Genomic DNA, 19,078 nt, shown 5'->3' with positions numbered 1-19,078 from the left:
TCTTGACAGAGTGGAGTAAAGCAGGCATCTTCCCTGCTTGTTGAGGTGAAACATGGCTGCCCTGTTGTCTGTGAGGACGGACAGGCTGCTTCCCCTGATCTGTGATACATACTTGGCATGCCAGTCTGTCAGCTTTCAGTTCTCTAACACTGATGTGTAAAGCTAAGTCCTCTGAGAACCACAGACCCTGCGTTTGTAGAGAAGCCAGGTGGGCTCCCTACCTCAGAGCCAAGCATCTGTCACTAGCATGAGAGTTGGCTGTGGGCAGGCAAATGGAATGCCTACACATACATTGGCTGGATCTGTCCGCCAATCTAGGGAGGTGAGGACATGGGAGGGCATTCTTACCACCATGTATAACTGATGGCATCTTGGCAAGCAGACTGATGCCAACCAGCCCTGCAGAGTTCTGAGGTGCAGTCTGGCGTATTGAACTACATAGGTGCAAGAGGCCATGTGACCCAGAAGCCTCCAACTGTTTTGTGCTGTTGTGAGCCTTCAAATCTATAACCACCTAATTGCCTGGAACCTGGAGTGCAGAAGGCAGGCCCTGGCTTGAGAGGAATCCAGTACAGCCCCTATAAACTCTATCCTCTGGACCAGGGAGAGAAGGGATTTTTCTGTGTTGATTAGCAGTCCCAGAGCACTGAAGGTTGACTGGACCAGGGCAACACTGCTCTGTCCTTGCCATTTGGACCAGCCTTTAACAAGCCAGTTGTCTAGATCAGTGATTTTCAAACTTTTTTTCTGGCGACCCAGTTGAAGAAAATTGTTGATGTCCACAACCCAATGGAGCTGGGGGTGAGGGGTTTGGGGTATGGGACGGGCTCAGGGTTGGGGCAGAGGGTTAGGGGGTGTGGGCTGGGGCCAGGAATGAGGGGTTCAGGGTGTGGGAGGGGGCTCAGGCAGGAGGTTGGGGTGTGGGAGGGGGTCAGGGCTCTGGGGTGGGGCAGGGGATGAGGGGAATCTGGGTTTGGAGGGGGCTCTGGGTTTGGGCAGGGGTTTGGGGTGCAGGAAGGGGATCTGGGTTTGGGGGGTGCTCAGGGCTGGGGCAGGAGATTGGGGCATGGGTTTGGGGGGTGCGAGGCTTACCTCCAGCAGCTCCCGGTCAGCAGTGCAGCCGGGGTGCAGAGGCAGGCTTCCCGCCTGTCCCGGCACCGTGGACTGCGCTGTGCCCGAGGCAGCCAGCAGCAGGTTCGGCTCCTAGGTGGAGGCGCGCAAGTGGCTCTCGCCCGCAGGCACCCCCACCCCCAGATTCCATTGGCCGGAAAACTGCCGATGCGAGTGCGAAGCCGGTGCTCGGGGCAGTGTGCAGAGCCCCGTGCCCTGCCCCCGTCTAGGAGCCGGACCTGCTGCTGGCTGCTTCTGGGGTGCAGTGCAGTGTCGGAATAGGTAGAGACTAGCCTGCCTTAGCAGGGCAGCACCGCCGACAGGACTTTTAATGGCCCGGTCAGTGGTGCTGACCAGAGCCGCCGCAACCAGTCCCTTCCATTCCGTGACCCAGTTCTGGGTCACGACCCACAGTTTGAAAACCACTGGTCTATACAGCAGAGGTGGGCAAACTATGGCCCACGGACCACATCCGGCCCGCTGGACCCTCCTGCCCAGCCCCTGAGCTCCTGGCCTGGGAGGCTTGCCCCCGGCCTTTCCCCTGCTGTCCCACCCCCCCGCAGCCTCAACTCACTGTGCCACCAGCTCTGTGCTGCGCGGTGGCGTGGCTGGCTCCAGTCGGGCGGCACGGCTGCCTGTCCTGGTGCTCTGGGTGGTGCAGCTGTAGCGCCGCCAGCCACCGGTGCTCCAGGCAGCACGGTAAGGGGGCAGGGGGGGTTGTACAGAGGGCAGCAGAGATCGGGGTGGTGGTCAGGGGGCTAGGGTGTGGATAGGGGTTGGGGCGGTCAGAGGGCAGGGAATGGGGGGTGAATGGTGGCAGAGGTCCCCGGGGGGCAGTTAGGAAGGACTGGAGGGTTGGATGGGGCGGAGGGGGCAGTCAGCGGCATTGGTTCTGGGGGCGGTCAGGGAGAAGGGGTGGTTGGATGGGGGCAGGGGTTCCGGGGGGCAGTCAGGAATGAGAGGAGGAGTTGGATGGGGTGGGGGGGGCAGTCAGGGGCGGGGAGTCCAAGGGCCATCAGGGGACAGGGAGGGTTGGATGGGGCAGGAGTCCCAGGGGAGCCGTCAGGGGTGAAAAGTGTGTGTGTGTGGGGGGGGGTTGGGAGGAGGAGGGGGCCAGGCCACGCCTGGCTGTTTGGGGAGGCACAGCCTCCCCGAACCGGCCCTCCATACAATTTCGGAAACCTGATGTGGCCCTCAGGCCAAAAAGTTTGCCCGCCCCTACTATATAGGGATAAACCTGGACTCCTGATCTTTGGTTCTCGACCCGCCTCTTGATCCTCAGTACTCGGCCTGCTGCTGGGCTCTAGGTTCTCACTGGCACAGGTTTGGAGCAAGAAGCACATGGCTTGAAACCCAGTGACCAGAGCATACCTCGGTACCTTGAATAGAAAATCCCCAAACAGGGAAAACAACAAGTGCAGAACACATTTTTATTATACACACAGCTAAAACTTACTAACTATCCTAACCACCCTGAAGACTAGACTAAATTACACACAGTGTACAATATACAGTGTTCCCAAAGGCTGAGAGAAAGACCTGTTCTGATATAAAACAGAGTTGCAATGACGGTCGTGGGTAGTAAAGAAGGAACTGAGGGGTGCTGGGGGTGACTCTGCTCTTTAGACTTGTATGCAGCAGTAGCAGGAGCTCGAGTTTTCAACAACCGTGTGCTGGGCACACTGACACCAAGAGTGAATGCGCAGGTGCAATCCTCGAAGAACCAGCAGTGCTCAGATCATCATATGCAGCCAACACCCTCGTGATTCTTATTTTGTGTTACCGTAGTACCCAGGAGCCACAATGGATGCCATTGTGATTGGAGCCATACAGACACTGACCAAAAAGACCGCCCCTACTCCGAAGACCATACGATCTAAGTATAAAACAAGAGAGAACAGACGGATGCAGAATGACCGACGAGAGAGCACGAGGAAACAAATGAGAGAACATTGGTCAGCATGATGGACAGTGGTCGCAGTACACAAGCAGCATCAATTTTTCTTATAGACATCATGAAAAAAGGAGGGCTTTAAAGGAGGATAAAGAATTTGCTTTGCAGATGTCCACAGGGAGCTCGCGGGGCAGCACAAGAGAAAGCACAAAAGTGCTTGTGTGAAAACTGAACAAGTGGACAATGGAGGCTGACATCATGGGCTGATCAGAAGTGGAAAATAACTTTTTTGATATTGAATGAGAGATGATAGGTAGGGTGGGCAGGGCTATGCCATCAAGGGCCTTGAAAGAGATGCCAAGTAGCAACAGAGAAGGGGGAGAAAGTAGAGGGATACAATATGAGGGTGACATGGGCAAAGTAATAGGCTGGGGAAATGATTTTTGTAGCAGCATTCTGAATGGTACGCAGGGGGCAAGATTACATTTGCCAGGCCAGAGAGAAGGATATTGCAAGAATCATGATGGAAGATGAGAACCTGGATGAGAGTTATACCTGTGTGGATGGATAAGAAAGGCCGGATCTTAGAGATGTTATACAGAAGAATCTGAAAGATTTAGACATAGCCTGGATGTGAGGAGCTAGGGAGAGGTCTGAGTCAAAGATGATGCTCAGATTACAGACCTGAGCAGTACTGTCCACAGTGATCAAGAAAATAGGAAGTCGGGAGAGCGCAGGGGGAGGAGGATGGAAATTAAGGGTATGTCTATACTGCAATCAAAAACCTGCAGCTGGCTTGTGCCAACTGACCCGGGCTTGAGGGGCGTGGGCTGTGTGTCTGTTTAATTGCAGTGTAGACTTCTGGGCTTGGGCTGGAGCCTGGGCTCTGGGACCCTGCAAAATTCTTACCTTTACCTGAATTCTTTTAATCAAATATAATGAATTGGGTTTATTATACACCGTGTTAGTTACTAATTAGTGAAACAGCTGTAATAATCATGGGCTCAGTGAGGGCTGACAAAGGATAGGCCAATGTGGAGGGTAACGGGTCACCAGCTCCTCCTACAATGCAGAGGCTGGGTCAATTGCATTGCCATAAGAACTCCACTTTCTATGGCTCCTGTCTCTTGTAGCTCAGGACTTGTTGGAGGCACAGGATCTGGTGAGAGGTTGTAGGGAAAAGAAGGCAGTACAGCTTGCCTAGATGTAGGCCTCCTGGTCCCCAAACCAGTTAAAGAGGTAGAGGCCTGCGTGCCTGCAGCTGGAGCAGCAGAATTCTAGTCCCTGCTCCCCATGACTGTGTGTATGTGCAGGTTATACAATAGCTGTGTGAGAGATTTCTGATAGTAAAGGGCTCTTTAATCTGCTGACAAAGTCAGAACACGATCCAATGGCTGGAAGTCAGTAGAGTTCAAACTGGAGATGTAATTAAAACAGCAAGGGTAGTTAACTACTGGGACAGACACCCAGGTTAAGTCTCTAAGATCTGCTCTACTTCAATCAAAAGTCTGTTGAAAAAGGCTTGATATAGGAATCACTAAATGAAATTCTATGACCTGTGGTCAGCCCGAATTATAACAATCTCAACCTGCCTTATATTCTATGAAACAATCTTACTTCATTCGCATCTTGCACTAAGTAGAATCTGACAGTCATGTTAACCAGGCAAGAGCCTTTTGGGTGAAGAGATCTTTGATCACGTACAACACTACAGCTTCTGATGTGAATTTGAGAAATCAAATCAAGGTACAGCAGTTTGGATACAAAGCCATGTCCAAAGATGATGCAGTTTCCCTCCTCTAGGAGGTGCTGTCATTGTTTGAAGACTGTTATCCTATACAACCATACAAGCTTAATGTTTACTTTACAATGGGCCTGAAGTAATTCCCAATAAGAAACAAAATTTATTTAACAAAACATGACAAAATGACAGGCACAGCACAAGTTACAGGACACACCAGAAGTTTCTCCTCCATTGGCATTCACCAATGTAGGCTGGACAAGCATGACGCACCATGCCATCTCTTATAAATGGATCATCTGCACCCATTTATTCCAGTTGCCTTCGTATGGGAACACTCTGCCCATTCTCAGAGTACAGTCTATGGTGGGCTCATAAAATATTGTTGGAGTCTCACTCAGTTTGGAGTCGGTTAGCTCTTCTTCAGGAGCAGGCCGAGAGAAGAGAGATATTACCGAGGGCTTTTTCATGCAGAACCTTCTGATGCAGCCAAGGGTTTCCAGGCCCTGTTGAAAAGTTGACATGTTTTAGCTTAAGAAGTTACATAGAAATGCTAAAACCCAGGAACACCAGTAAGACTATTCCGTGTGACATGCTTCATAGACTGTTTCTCCAGATGCTTCAGAGAATTAAAAAAATAGAAGTGAACAGCCACAAGAAAGTGGCACTGCTATAGATTACAGCAATATAACTAAACCAATAATGTGAGCCGACACTGCTGAGCACATGCACCAGTTTAAGCTACTCTGCTCATGAATCATTGTGGTCCCCACAATGCAGAAGTATATTGATAAAAGCATGTTGCACTCTGGGTGGCTATTCCAGGGAGCTGACTGACACTGCTAGGCTCTGTGCATTCTGGGCAAGCCTGAGGCATAATTGTGGCAATGGCTTTAGGATCCTTGAACTTGCAACAAAAGCAAATTGCAAATGCAGATAGTCAAGAGTCTAACTGGCATTTAAACTGAAGGGGAACATCCAGTCAGGTGACCCTGGAGCAGTGGAGTAACCAGACACATTTCAGGAGTGGACAGTATAGCTTGGGATAGCATTGGAAGGGCTAACTAGTGTAGATAACTAGATATATAAAATGGTGATGCCTCCCTGTGGCTCTTACACCACTATAGCTCGCACCAAATTAGAGTTAAGTCAATTCCATAAGTCACAGAATCATACAAATGTAGCACCGGAAGGGACCTCAAGAGGTCATCTAGTCCTCTGCATTGAGGCAGGATTATCTAGACCATCCCCGACAGGTGTTTGTCTAACCTGTTTTAAAAACCTCCAACGACAGATTCTACAACCTCCCTCGGTAATCTGTTCCAGTGCTGGACTACCCTTACAGTTAGGAAGTTTTTCCTAATGTCCAACCTAAATCTCCCTAAATCTTTCTGCAATTTAAGCCCATTACTTCTTGTCCTGTCCTCAGTGGTCATGCTCCTCTTTATAACAATGATTTACATGAAGACTTATGTCCCCCCTCAGTCTTCTCCAGGCTAAACAAATCCAGTTTTTTCAGTCTTTCATCATAGGTCATGTTTGCTAGACCTTTAATAATTTTTATTGCTCTCCTCTGGACTTTCTCCAATTTGTCCACATCTTTCCTGAAGTGTGGTGCCCAGAACTAGACACAGTATTCAAATTGAGGCCTTATCAGTGCTGAGTGGAAGAATTACTTCTGGTTTCTTGCTTACAACACTCCTGCTAATACATCCCAGAATGATGTTCACTTTTTTTGCAACAGTATTACATTGACAACTCATATTTAGTTTGTGATCCGCTGTAACTCCTTCTGCAGTACTCCTTCCTAGGCAGTCATGTCCTATTTTGTATTTATGCAGTTGATTATTCCTTTCTAAATGAAGTACTTTACATTTGTCCTTATTGAACTTCATCCTATTTACTTCAGACCATTTCTCCAGTTTTTCGAGATCATGTTGAATTCTAATCCTTTCCTCCAAAGTGCTTGCTGCCTCTCCAGGTTGGAACTCTAGATCCCCAGCCAGCCAACTGTACACTCACCTTATAATAGGTTTGTCTAGGCCAGTGGTTCTCAAACTTTTTTTTTCGTGGACCACTTGAAAATTGCTGAGGGTCTCGGCGGACCACTTAATGATCTTTCCAAATGTTGTTTGTACCGTTAGCTAACTAGTGTAAAGTGCTTTGGATAAAAGCGCTATATAAAAAAACCCCTTAATAAACATGTTTTTGTTCTACAAAGAAAAGCACACAACTCATATTTTAATATCACTAGTCTTACTTTTCTAATTCAATGGATGTGCTCTCTCTCCCCTGGTGCAGCAGCCCCCAAGCTGGGGCTGGGAAGGAGGGGGGTCTCTCCCTCTCTCCCCCGCCACAGCAGACACAGAGCTGGGGCTGGGAAGGAGGGCCATCTCTCCCCGGCAGCCGCAGCCCTGGAGCTGGGCAAAGTTGCCTCTTTCTCTTGTCACTGCAGCCCTGCACGTCCCAAATTCCCCCACCCCCTCTTCTCACCCCACTGCCCCCTCCCACTTACCCCCTATTCTCCCACCCCTCTTCTCCAGGGTGCACAGCTCCACTAATTGGCCGGCAGCCCTTCATTCTCTCATGTGCTGCCGCCCAGGCCCGCACCTAAGAGGGAACTATCCGCAGACCACAGTTTGAGAACCTCTGGTCTAGGCTATATTTCTCTATTTTTTTTTATGAGAAGGTCATGTGAGACAGTATCAAAAGGCTTACTAAAGGCTTTTTTGATAGATGTCTGTTGTATCAACTGCTGATTGAAATGCGGTTCTGGCCATCACCCCCAAGACGTTCTGGTTAAACTTGGATTATTGCTGTGCACATTGTAAGATGAGCTATTGCCAGCAGGAGAGTGAGTTTGTGTGTGTGGTTTTTGGAAGGGGGTGTGTGGGGGGCGGGGGTGAGAAAACCTGGATTAGTGCTGGAAATGACCCACCTTGATTATCATGCGCATTATAAAGAGAGGTTTCAAAGAGGGATGGGCTATTACCAGCAGGAGAGTGAGTTTGTATGTGTGTGTGTGTGTGTGGGGGGGGAAGGGTGAGAAAACCTGGATTTGTGCTGGAAATGGCCCTACTTGATGATCACTTTAGATAAGCTGTTACCAGCAGGAGAGTGGGGTGGGAGGAAGTTTTGTTTCATGGTCTCTGTGTGTATATAATGTCTTCTGCAGTTTCCACGATATGCTATGCATCCGATGAAGTGAGCTGTAGCTCACGAAAGCTCATGCTCAAATAAACTGGTTAGTCTCTAAGGTGCCACAAGTACTCCTTTTCTTTTTTCTTCCTCAGTAAGAGCCTGGAACTGATTTCTGTCTTGCTGTGGCAGCTTTTCTACAGTTTGTGATCTTGGAATAGTTCAGATAGTCATACTTAGCCAATAGGACAGGACAGTTTGCTATTCTGAACAGAAAGCAAGTGGATGTGAAGACCTTCCTTCCCAACAAGCCTACATGTTTGGCCTCCTTGTCAGAGGGAGCGGATTTTGGATGTTGTCTAGATCAAGGTTTCTCAACCCATGGGTCGGGACCCAAACTGGGTCACCAGAATGCTTCAAAGGATTGCGTGGAACTCCTGTGGCTCCTGTCCCCTGACGAAGCAGCAGTTCTGGCCACTGGAGGTTCCAACCCAGGCCATGCTTGACATTTCAGACCAACAGGCCCATTTTAGAAGGCAATCCTAGTTGTGCAGTTGCTACCAAGCACCACAATAATTCAAAGACCAGGCACAGCAGGGCACACTTCCTTTCAACCCCACCAGCCAGCACGCCCCAGGCCTGGCCCACATGAATCTGTTCAAGGAATGAGACGGGAACTCAGTCTCCACGGTCCAGTCACAGTTGTTGGCTTCTCTCCTGGGACTCCCAACAAGGGAGTCTGTTACTGTGGCGTGGACACGTGAGACCCTTTGGTATCACTCCAGTGAGACAGTCACACTAAACAGAGGCTGAAATAGGATAATGTTCAACATCTGATAACAAATGTACCTGTAGTATCTCCAGGACAGAAACAGGCTGAAGAACGCCCACGTAATGTTGCAGCAAGGTGTTTTCTGTTATGCCGGGCTTTGTCATGATGTGATAGAGCACAGCTTCCATCATTCCCTTACACACAGGTTTATTCAGTTTCCCGTCCACGATTCGCCACGGCCTCCCAATGAAACAGACATTCTCACAGGCCCTGCAGAGGGACAGCAAGTTCCACTTTGTCAGTTGCAATTTTAAAAATGAAAAATGCAAATTGCTTGCTATATAGAGGTGTCTCTTCCCTCTCCCTACACTAGCAAAGCACCCATATCAGAAGCAAAAATAATGGTACCTTCTGTGAGTCTGTGCAAACACATTGGGCTGCAGATCGCTGTCCTAAGTCCCTGCAGGGCTCTCCTGAAATAAATGTTCCATCCAGCTACCAGAGTCCCAGGGTCAGAAGTATTGCTTGCTAGGCATACCCCCTTGAGAGTGATCTGGGAGTGAGTTTGTCACAACAAAGCATCCTAGTGATGGGCAGTTTGCTGGCGAGTGACGGCGTTTTTAATCTGACAGTGGGTGTGGAGACTGGTGCTAGTTTCTATTCAGCTTCCATGGTGCTTTGACCCAGAGCTGAACTGAGTAAATAAATGTGTGTGCGTGCCCTATTAAAGTTGGATGGAAACACTACCTTAGGGCTCCTCCCACCACATTGCAGGGGGTAGGGAATGTCTGTTTTCAGCAAGAGGCTTTAATTCCATATCATGGTTTCTGCACAGCACCAGTGGGAATGCTTAGGACATGCATGAGCAGCAGCTCAGTCAGGGTGCTCCCTGACTAGTTGGGAAAGGCAGCTAGCCTGTTAACATAAACCATCTCAGTGCCAATCAATGAAGCAGAAGTGTGCAGCTAATGTGCTTGTCTATTTCTGCTGGATGCACCAGCAAATACTGGGACAAGGGCAGTGGGAGATATGGTTACTGTCAAGAGTTACTGGGGCAGAGAAAAAAGCAAGTCCCTCATCCCCAAACGTACGCAGCCACCTCTAAATCAGGCTGAAAAGGGCAAAGAAAGAAGAGATGTGTCCCTTCCCCAGCGCACACACCTTCCCAGATACCAACAGTCCCAACTGCCCTCACCATTTCTGCAATGAAGTTGTGCTGACAATACAAAACTCTGTGGCACATTAAAGATTATGGGGGTAGTAACAAATAAACCAACTAATAAAAACCCACCAGGAAGCCTACCTGATTGGACTGCTCATTTCATATAATTTTTAATTCAATACAATCTGCATTTCTGATATACCTGGATCTGCTGCCGAAACCACGGGGCCAGAGTATGTCACAGGGTGCACTTTACATCCGTGCCCAAAAATGATGCTGGCTTTCACTCTGCTCATCAGTCCAATTCAAGAAAACAGCTCTTTAATGACCTACAAGGCTACACAAGACCCCTCTCTCTGCATTGCATGTCAACAGCAGAGATCAGCCGAGGCACTGAGTCCCCTGATTTAACATCTTGGAGGTGACGGCCAGGTTCTTGACTGGAATCTACCACTCCGATATTGTTCTATTCCCTAGACCCTCACTTGGGAAGCAGGGCCTAATGAGCATTAAGTTTATTTGAGTGTAGGGTGGAGAGGATTATTTCTGTTCCTTCTAGTGTTTATAATATGTTGGGGACTTTCAGAAGTGCCCGTGCCCCAGAGACATTTGGAATGGCCATGCTGAGGGGCAAGGAGTCTGAGGTAACAAGAGGACGAGGTAGGACAGTCCTAGTCTCCAGAGTCCTTCCATGCACTCTGGGTTCACCAAGGAATTGGAGACACATCTACACTAGTGCCAAGCGTGCACTTTCCATATCTGTTTTTGTAATTGTTATTTTGCTAATATATTGTATTATATTATACATTCTATTATTTTTCTAAATGATTGCATGTCTAAGCATGATATGCTTATTATTTAATGGTTCTACAGACTTCTCTTTACTTACCTTTCCCGTACTGCCTGGGGTAGATCTGTCAAAGAATTGTCTGAAGAAAGATCAGAAAACATGTAATGAGCACCAGAAAAAAAAAAAAAGGAGATACAGATTTTATATTAACTGCCACAAATCACTATTCACTGTTAATGAAAAAGCAGTAAGAGAGATGTCTGTTTCTTGCTATAGCACAAAGTTACGAGGTTTGGGGCTAGTGAATTTACAGGTATAAGCTTATAGCTTGAGAACTAGTCTATATCCCATATGAATAAAACTCCTATGCACCTTTACAGACTTCAGAACTTTCCTGTGGGTGAGATGCATCATCAAGTGACATGTTCAAAGCTGTATCTCTGGCTGTATGTTCAAAGCTAGGCATCTGCCTTTCTTCCTCATTAGCTGCAACACTATCATCTACTGCAGTCTCTTGTTCTTCAGAATTGGCTTTATCTTGCTCTTTATCTTTTTCAGTGACAGATTCTGGTCCGTGCACAGGGTGTTGCACATAGTGTCCTGTCTGCCCTCTGAAAGGGCCCATTTCTTCATGTGCAACTAACACCCCTTTCACCTGCGTGGGCTCAGTTAAACTTGCATCAGGGGCTGCTTCAGTTGCTCCTTCTGAACAGCTCTTTATGTCCTGATCGACTTCGGTGCCATCTTGAAGCCCACCATGTTGAGTCTTGAATCTTTTCCTTGAGGGTCCTTCATCACTGTCAACAGGACTTAAGACTTTTCCAGGCTGTCCCTCCTCCCTTGAAGACTCCACCCCTTGCTTTGGCTCTGGCTGCTGAGAGTTCTGTTGCAAATCCAAGTGAGTGACGGAGTTTTTGCCCTGCAGACCAGCACCACCACCTTTATTCTTCAGACACACTGAATACAACAGCCAGGGTTTGGCAAATGTCATTGCAACCAATCGTACAGTGTTCCCTCCCACTTCTAACACCTGTTCCATCTTGAGGAGGTCCTGAAAAAGAAACAAGTTTTATCTTTAGGTAGCGCTGTGGAATACCAGTATGATGAAACATTCAAAACTTCCTGGAATTCCCATTATTGTAACCAGTTGCAAGAGTGCCTTGCCAAACTCTCAGTCCCTTTTCAACTCTCCTGTCCTATAGACTTAAAAAAGAGAATAGTTCCCTTGCTTAATCTCCTCTGAAACTACAGCAAAGATATTGAAATATTCCTGTGCACTTTAGAGACTGACCACGGTGCGCTGGGTGAGTGTAGTCACTCATCCAACTTTTTCATTTAGTGCCACCATATTTTCTGGTCTTCAGAAAGACAAACACAGGATGTATGACGTGAGATGACCATTGGTTGTTGACTGGGAATCTCATTACTAAATTTATCACGTAGAGGAAGTAATTCTGTTCCCATTTGTTTCATATGGATTATATGTCTTTCCTATTCAAAAAGAGTGCTATGGAGTTCACATATATATTGGTGACGGAGATGTAAACCAACCTGAATATACTGCTGTAAACACCTGGTGCATTCGGTGTCAGTTTCTTCATAGCAGTGGAACTGTTTGCCCAGCTCTGCCTTGTCAATCCCGAAGGAAGAGGATGCCTCAATGGCATTACGGATCTCTAGGACAGCAGCCACATCTTTGGAGCTATACCCATAACACTCTGTACACTGGAGGACAAACTGATCTACGTCATAAGTGGCTTCCTGGACTTTTAGCAGCCTGGTAAAAGCATCAGGGAGGCAGGAGATTCCTACAGCCATGTTATCAACCACAGAAGGAACTGCAAAGTAAACAGAATGAGTGTATTAATCTTGATGAAGACAGAATCTTCCTGTACTAATGTTACCATACATTGGATGACAGAAGGATCAAAAATCTTTCCAGGCTCCTCTGACAACTCTTAGACTCTTCAATTAAAAATATAGCTCCATGTTCCACATTCACCACTGCAAATTCCTTTCTTCTATATGCCCCCACACTTGTGTATGAAATGGGCTGCAGAAAAGGAACCATCAAGTTGGCTTACAAAGGCCCTAACCCCAAGCCAGTACGAAATATCAGCGAAGGGGAGACTGGACTCTTGCAGTCTCTCTCTCTCTAGCTCTGGGTCACTTAGGAAATCCTGTAAATAAACAGATTTAAGAGTGTTCTGCTATGTCTTTAGAGAAGGTCACTAAAATCACAACTGGAGAGCCTGAGACAAAAAGACAGACTCTGGAGAAGTGACTCCTTTGGTAGAAATGAGTGACAGATGCCGATGCAGAGTAGAAAGCTATTGGCCAAGTCTGATAAAGAACATGGAACAGAAGATTACACCACCATGAAGACACCAGAAAAACTGGGTATAGAGAGGGTGTACATCTCTGAGTGGTTTTTGCCTTAATGAGAAGCTCTGTATCAGTTAGCTCCAAACTAACACTCTTTTCAAAAGTGACTTTTCTGGTCCAGGATGCTGGGGGCAGGGGAAGGACAGATATGATACCATTCTTAGTTGATTCTTTGCTCCCACCTTCCTTTTTCTGGTGTTTACAGACAGCCTTTACACTTTGCCCTATGGGGCACTATGATGTAACACCTGCTCTCCTTTGATGGCCAAAGTCAGGTGTCCAAGAGGAACGGCAAAGTACTGCAATGGCAACCTGACTGACCCATACAGGGATTGTATGGTAACAGGACTTCAGGAACCGGGGTTTTCAGATTCCTGTTGTGACAGATGTGAATAGCATAGGCAGGGACAGTAGCGGACCTTCCATTACAAACCAAGAAATCCTTCCTGGATACATCTGTCTTGAGCAAAGACCACCACCACCACTCTTGTGGTTAAGGCACTGGACCAGCACTCTGGCAGAGCTGAGAACTGAATCCAGATTCCCTGACTCCCTGTGCGACTGTGGGAAAAACTGCACACTCTGCCTCAGTTCCCTGTCAGTAAAATGGAGATAAATATTCCCTTTCTCCCACTCTTTGTCTGTCTTCCCTATTCAGGTGGTCTCCTGTTCGGCGTCTGTGCAGAACTGAGAACAAGGGGCCCTGATCTTGGATGCAGCTTTTAGAACCCAGAGTTCTGAATATTATTAACATTTATATTGCAGCAGTGTCTAAAGGCCACAGCCAGATCAGGCGCCATTGTGTTAGGTACTGTATAAAATACAAAATAAGCGAGAGTCCCTGCCCCAAAGAGCTTTTCAAGGAGATTGGCTCAGTCTCCTTACAGAAGTGGAAACTTCGAGGTAAAAGAAAAGAGCTTTTAAAATTAGGAAAGGGACTGATAGGTTCACCAAGTAGCAGGCATGTTTGGATTAATGACCGCCCGCAAAGTGGGATGCACACAAGGAGCTAAGTTACCAAGGAAGCTGATCAAAGCAAGCTGCATTAATAAAACCACGTTAGAGTCAGAAGAATGAAACAGCCCAATAAGTAGTATGAGAATACAGGAAGAATCAGATATTTGCTAAGTATGAAAGAAGATGATCCTGCTAGGAGACTGCATTAAAACACTGCCTCCATTTCCCTGAGTTTGCAAACACAGAATGACATCCATTCCAATTTGGTTTACTTGTTTACACACATACAGAAACTAACCTGAGGTACTGAGCCTCCCTGGCATTGGGGCACATCTCAGCTTGACTTTCACTTGGCAAGAATTGACCACGATATTGTCGTTGGGGTTCAGATTGCGTGTGCTGACGATTCCTGGAGCATAGTAGCCTCTCATGAGTAAGTAATTGGTATGAGATGCTTGACGAGCTTTTATCTCTATTCTCCGTTTGTTTCCAGAGCTCTCATCCAAGTCATCATCTTCATCATAGTCATCCTCAAGACCATCTTTTCCCAAACTGCAGGAAATGTACTGTTAATCTTTTGCCACTTTCTTCCAAAAAAAAAAAAAGACTTTTTTCCAATAGTTTATTTCATTTAAGCTAAATCAATTAAAAGGATTGATAATGATGAACACACAACACTACAGTAATGCAACATTCCAACTATGATTTTAACCACAATCAGGAAATTCAGAAATGAGGTTGCTGACCCAGTCAAATATATGTATTGCAATAAGGTCTTTCATTACATAACCACATAACACCAAGAAAGATTACATTCTGCTCCACACTCCAGCATGTTAGTCATTCTCAAAATACAGCCCATAGATGACTGCTTCTCTGTAGAGCTGTTCATAGTAGTCTGCTGAATGAAATGCTTAGAACCAGACAGTAAAAAAGGAACTGCAAGAAAGCTTGGAAGAGGGGACTCCCCTTTCTGTGAATTTTTAATCTGTAAATTCTTTAAAAACAATCCCAATGCATCAGCTCCAACTACTGAACAGTCAGGCTACATGGTCATTTCATCAGCTTTCATTTCATTTCATTTCATCATTATGGAGCTTTGACAGGCCTCCCCCACAGAGGGCTAGATCTGTATCTGGTTTCCATTGTGTTCATCACTCCCTAGTTCCTTCACAGTATGTCTTTGTATCCCATGTTCAAGGTATTTGATTATATTCCTGGATTTATGCTGTATATTAATGATTTGATTAGCAACACTTAATGGCAGATCTCTCCTTTCCATCAGCTGCCTGGTCTTCTCAGAACAGTGATGTGACAATGGGCATTACTTCTTAGGTGTCCCATCATTTGGAGCCATAGCAAGTGCACAGGGTCAATATCATGCAGGCAATTTCTTTCCCACAAATCATAACATGAGTCCAGCAGAGCAGAAACCCACATAGAAAACATAACAAAAACACCAATTCATGGTAATTCCCTGAAATGGTTAGGTTGGTACAATGGCAATGAGCATGTGCAATTGGCACAGCTAGGCTATGCTGCCCTGATTATCTCTGAAAACAGTGATGAAGTCTTTGGCAATTCTATCTTCACCATAGGTATGTTCTTTCAGAATAATGAGGAAGTTAACACATGCCAATGCTCAGATGAAAGACTAACAAGTGCTGTTAAATCTTCAGGATGGTCCCTGAAAACATCCAAGATTGCCATTGGAAAGCGTGTGCTGAAACGCAGAGCAGAATATTCCCATGTCTGTTGTCAATTTCATTCAGCAAGTTATACACAGCCCTTATTTGGATAAGAGCATTAGTGTTTACCTTTTGATGACTTCATTCTCCACCATAGTGCTGTCCACCACGATTATTTGGTCTGGGATCCTCACATCCACAGAAATAAGGCCCAGGGAGAACAGGGAAAGAATTGCTACACAATGACCTCCGGGGCCATCCATAGGAAAAGCTAGCATGTCTGCTGAATCTTTGGCTTCTTGATCCTTGAATGAAAAGCTATCTGGTTCGTCCGATTTTCCAGCTTCCTTGAGCTTCTCTAGGAACTGGAAGGATTCTGTACAAATTGTACTAGGAAACCGCCATGTGAAGACTCTGGACACAAAAAAAATTGAATGAAGATATACAGGGTTTGTACTACTGGGCAGAAATCCCAAAAAACTGCAAAAAATCCCAAAAGGAAATGCAACAGTCTATGTTCCAGGCTGTAGCAAAGCATCCCAGTGCAAAGAAAAACCCTCCATTGGCCTAACAGCTGTTATGCTATCCTCTCCTCAGTGCAGTTTCCAGTATAAGGGGTGTGGCTGGAAGAAAACAGGCTTGGTTCCCTACAATTCTCTGATGATCCCCCAGCTGCCATTTCAGCTATTCTAACCCAGCCTGGGGACTAGCTGAAGCCGCACATTTAAACCACCTTTACACCCTCAACTCCTGCTGTGTGCTCTTTAGCCATAACAGAGAATCTGGTCCCTAGCTTCTAGTTCCTCATTGTTTCTATTCTTGTTAAGTAACAGAGTTATATATTTTATCCTCTATTCAAAGCATGTTTGGAGACATTACTGCATTAGCTCTATAAAGTACAGCAGACTTTGCTGGACATTTACCTGTAGTAGCTTTGCGATAGCTGATATGACATAGGCACAAAGGGCAAAGCCCGACTTTTCTTTGGACCCAGGGTATGGTTAACCCGACGGCGATTGACCAAACTTCTCTTCTGACATTCTAGGAAAGCCTTCACAAGAATGTCATCCTTGTACTCACGGTACAGCCGAAAAGTCTGCAACACACACCGTTTAAATGCCAGATTAACAGCAGGGATACATTAATAAAATCCACATATTGCAGCCCAAACCATAAACTCTTCAGCTCTGTAGAGCAAAGTTACATCCAAATCAGAACAGTGACTCAAGGCAAGACAGACAGAGAGCAAAGTCATCCCTGTATGTCCAGATCCTATTGTGGGGGGAAGCACTATAAATATGATAGCCATTACTGAGATACTGGAGTGAGCTTTATGGGTAGTCTCAGGTACTGACCTCATAAGTACCTAGCATTAGCTCTCTATTCTGTTGTGGTTTTTTCCAGAGACCGAATCACGATCACGTACAACAAAATATTTTATGAGATATGCTATTTATAGAGAAATTTATACCCAAATATAACAAAGTTTCACTTGTTTGCTCAAGAGGCAAAACAAATTCCATTCAATTTACGTGGCGGTTTGCTTGCATGCAGATCCTGGTAAGAACTAGGAAACCATTTATTTGGAATCAACAGCCCTTGTAATCAAGTCTGTATGAGTTGTTTATAAATTGTCAGTTACATTTTCAATATGAAACCACAAATCAGAACTTACAGTTGAACGTAAGCTTAAGGACATATATACATGTTTATATTACATTTACAAGGTTTCCTAGGAACCAAAACCAGTAAATTCCAGTGATGTGCACCAAATTCTATAGAACTTTGTAAACAGAGTGCCTGTCTGATATTTCAAAGGTAAGTATTGAGATCAGCTGCTGTTATGATTGCACATTTAAAATTCTTCATCTATTTTTCTCATTAAAAGGATCACAACACTTTCAATGCACTTCAAATGTGTGCATAATTATCTATGTGGAAGTATACCATGACAGACACAATCCCATGTAATATCTTTGGGAACCTCATTTTATTAAATTTATGACTGGTTTATGTATGATTGTGTTCTTCTCCATGGAGGAGGGTTACCACAGTTCCTACAGGAACTAAAAACAGTGGGAGGTGATTAAAGTGAATCACTGAGACTAAACAACTCTAGAGAGGTACCATCACATAGGAATGCTTGCATATACTGGTTCAAGATGGCTTTTAGGCAGTCTGGCTTGCTGGGGATATAACAGTGTAAGGCAGCCTTATACCTTCCAATCAGATGGGACTGGGACGAGGGTCCCTACCCAAAGACAGGTGGTGGTAGGAGACTTGAGATCTGATTGGGAACTCCTGGAGTGGATCACAGGGGAGGGGAGGAGGAAGGGGAATACAGGTATAGTTACGCTGAAACAATTTCAAAGGTAAATACTGAAATCAGCTCGTTAGGATTCCAAATTTTAAAAAATCTTTATCTATTTTTCTCATCATTAAAAGGATCACAGCATTTGCACTATTCAATGATCTTTGTGGAATTATTTATGTAGAAGTACACATCCTCCAAGTTGAGAGCCATGAACCAGTCTTGAGCTTGGAGCGATGGACTGATGGAGGGAAGAATTACCATTCTGAACCTGAGACATGTACATATTTGTTCAGTCTGCTCAAGTCTAAGATAGAAGAAAGAGGGTTTTCGTTCTTCGGAATGAGGAAATACTGACAGTAGAAGCCGCTACCCGTATACTCTGGAGGAACCTCCTTTACAGCTCCTACAGGAAGCAATGAGACCACACTGCTGATTGTAATAGGCTCTTATGAGAAAGGTCCCTGAGGAGGGATGGGGACACCATGGGCAATGATCTCTAAAATCCATCTGTTGGCTGTCATGGCAGACAACATGCAGTTGAATGGATGAGGTGGATTCCGAAAGTTATGTTTTCTCTAGACTGGGTTTGATGCAGATCTCAACCATCTTATCAAATCTACTTACGTGTCAAAGCAGCAGTGTGCATTGCCAGGGAAGAGGAAGGTTGTTGCCTCACGTTGTATGGCGCATGCCCTTTTGGCACGCTATTTCATCTGTCTGGGGCACTAAGATGGCGTGTGCTGTCTCAGCCGTGGCTGGGGATGGTACAGCTTGCAGTACGAAGGAGAGGTGTAAGTCCCCAAAGAGTACAGGAAGCACTGGAGTCATTCAGTGAGTGCGGAGTGTTGTCCATCCTCTTGATGAAAAGCTCTGTGCCCTCAAAGGACAAGTCCTCTATCATGGCCATGGGCTTTAACAGGGAACTGAGGGAGTGTTACAGCTGCCCTGCCCTTTATGCCCTTATGTGGGAGCATGAGGTAGTACAGGACACATGTGTGGCCCCACTGGACACTGCTAGTCACAAAGATCAGGTTGTGTGTGCATGAGGCGCACGCGCACTTACAGTGGAATCCACTCTGACAAACCTGAAGAACTTTGTTATTTCCATCACAATGTGTTGCAGAAAA

The 19,078-nt window shown here is 46.0% G+C and overlaps 1 protein-coding gene across 1 annotated transcript in view; it reads right to left on the bottom strand.

Moving 5' to 3' along the window:
• Positions 1 to 2,344: 2,344 nt before the first annotated feature.
• Positions 2,345 to 19,078, bottom strand: part of GTF3C1 (general transcription factor IIIC subunit 1) — an 83,266-nt gene continuing 66,532 nt past the window's right edge. The window contains exons 30-37 of the mRNA XM_074965612.1: positions 16,561 to 16,733; positions 15,767 to 16,051; positions 14,248 to 14,501; positions 12,159 to 12,445; positions 10,980 to 11,658; positions 10,707 to 10,746; positions 8,733 to 8,925; positions 2,345 to 5,251 (exon numbers count right to left, since the gene is read on the bottom strand). Coding sequence (XP_074821713.1) covers positions 5,030 to 5,251; positions 8,733 to 8,925; positions 10,707 to 10,746; positions 10,980 to 11,658; positions 12,159 to 12,445; positions 14,248 to 14,501; positions 15,767 to 16,051; positions 16,561 to 16,733 — 2,133 coding nt within the window. The 3' untranslated portion in view covers positions 2,345 to 5,029. The remainder of the gene's footprint in view (positions 5,252 to 8,732; positions 8,926 to 10,706; positions 10,747 to 10,979; positions 11,659 to 12,158; positions 12,446 to 14,247; positions 14,502 to 15,766; positions 16,052 to 16,560; positions 16,734 to 19,078) is intronic.

The sequence above is a fragment of the Natator depressus genome, chromosome 10 (assembly GCF_965152275.1).
Source record: "Natator depressus isolate rNatDep1 chromosome 10, rNatDep2.hap1, whole genome shotgun sequence".
Lineage (NCBI taxonomy): Eukaryota > Metazoa > Chordata > Testudines > Cheloniidae > Natator > Natator depressus.
This window is presented reverse-complemented; position numbering and strand designations above follow the sequence as displayed.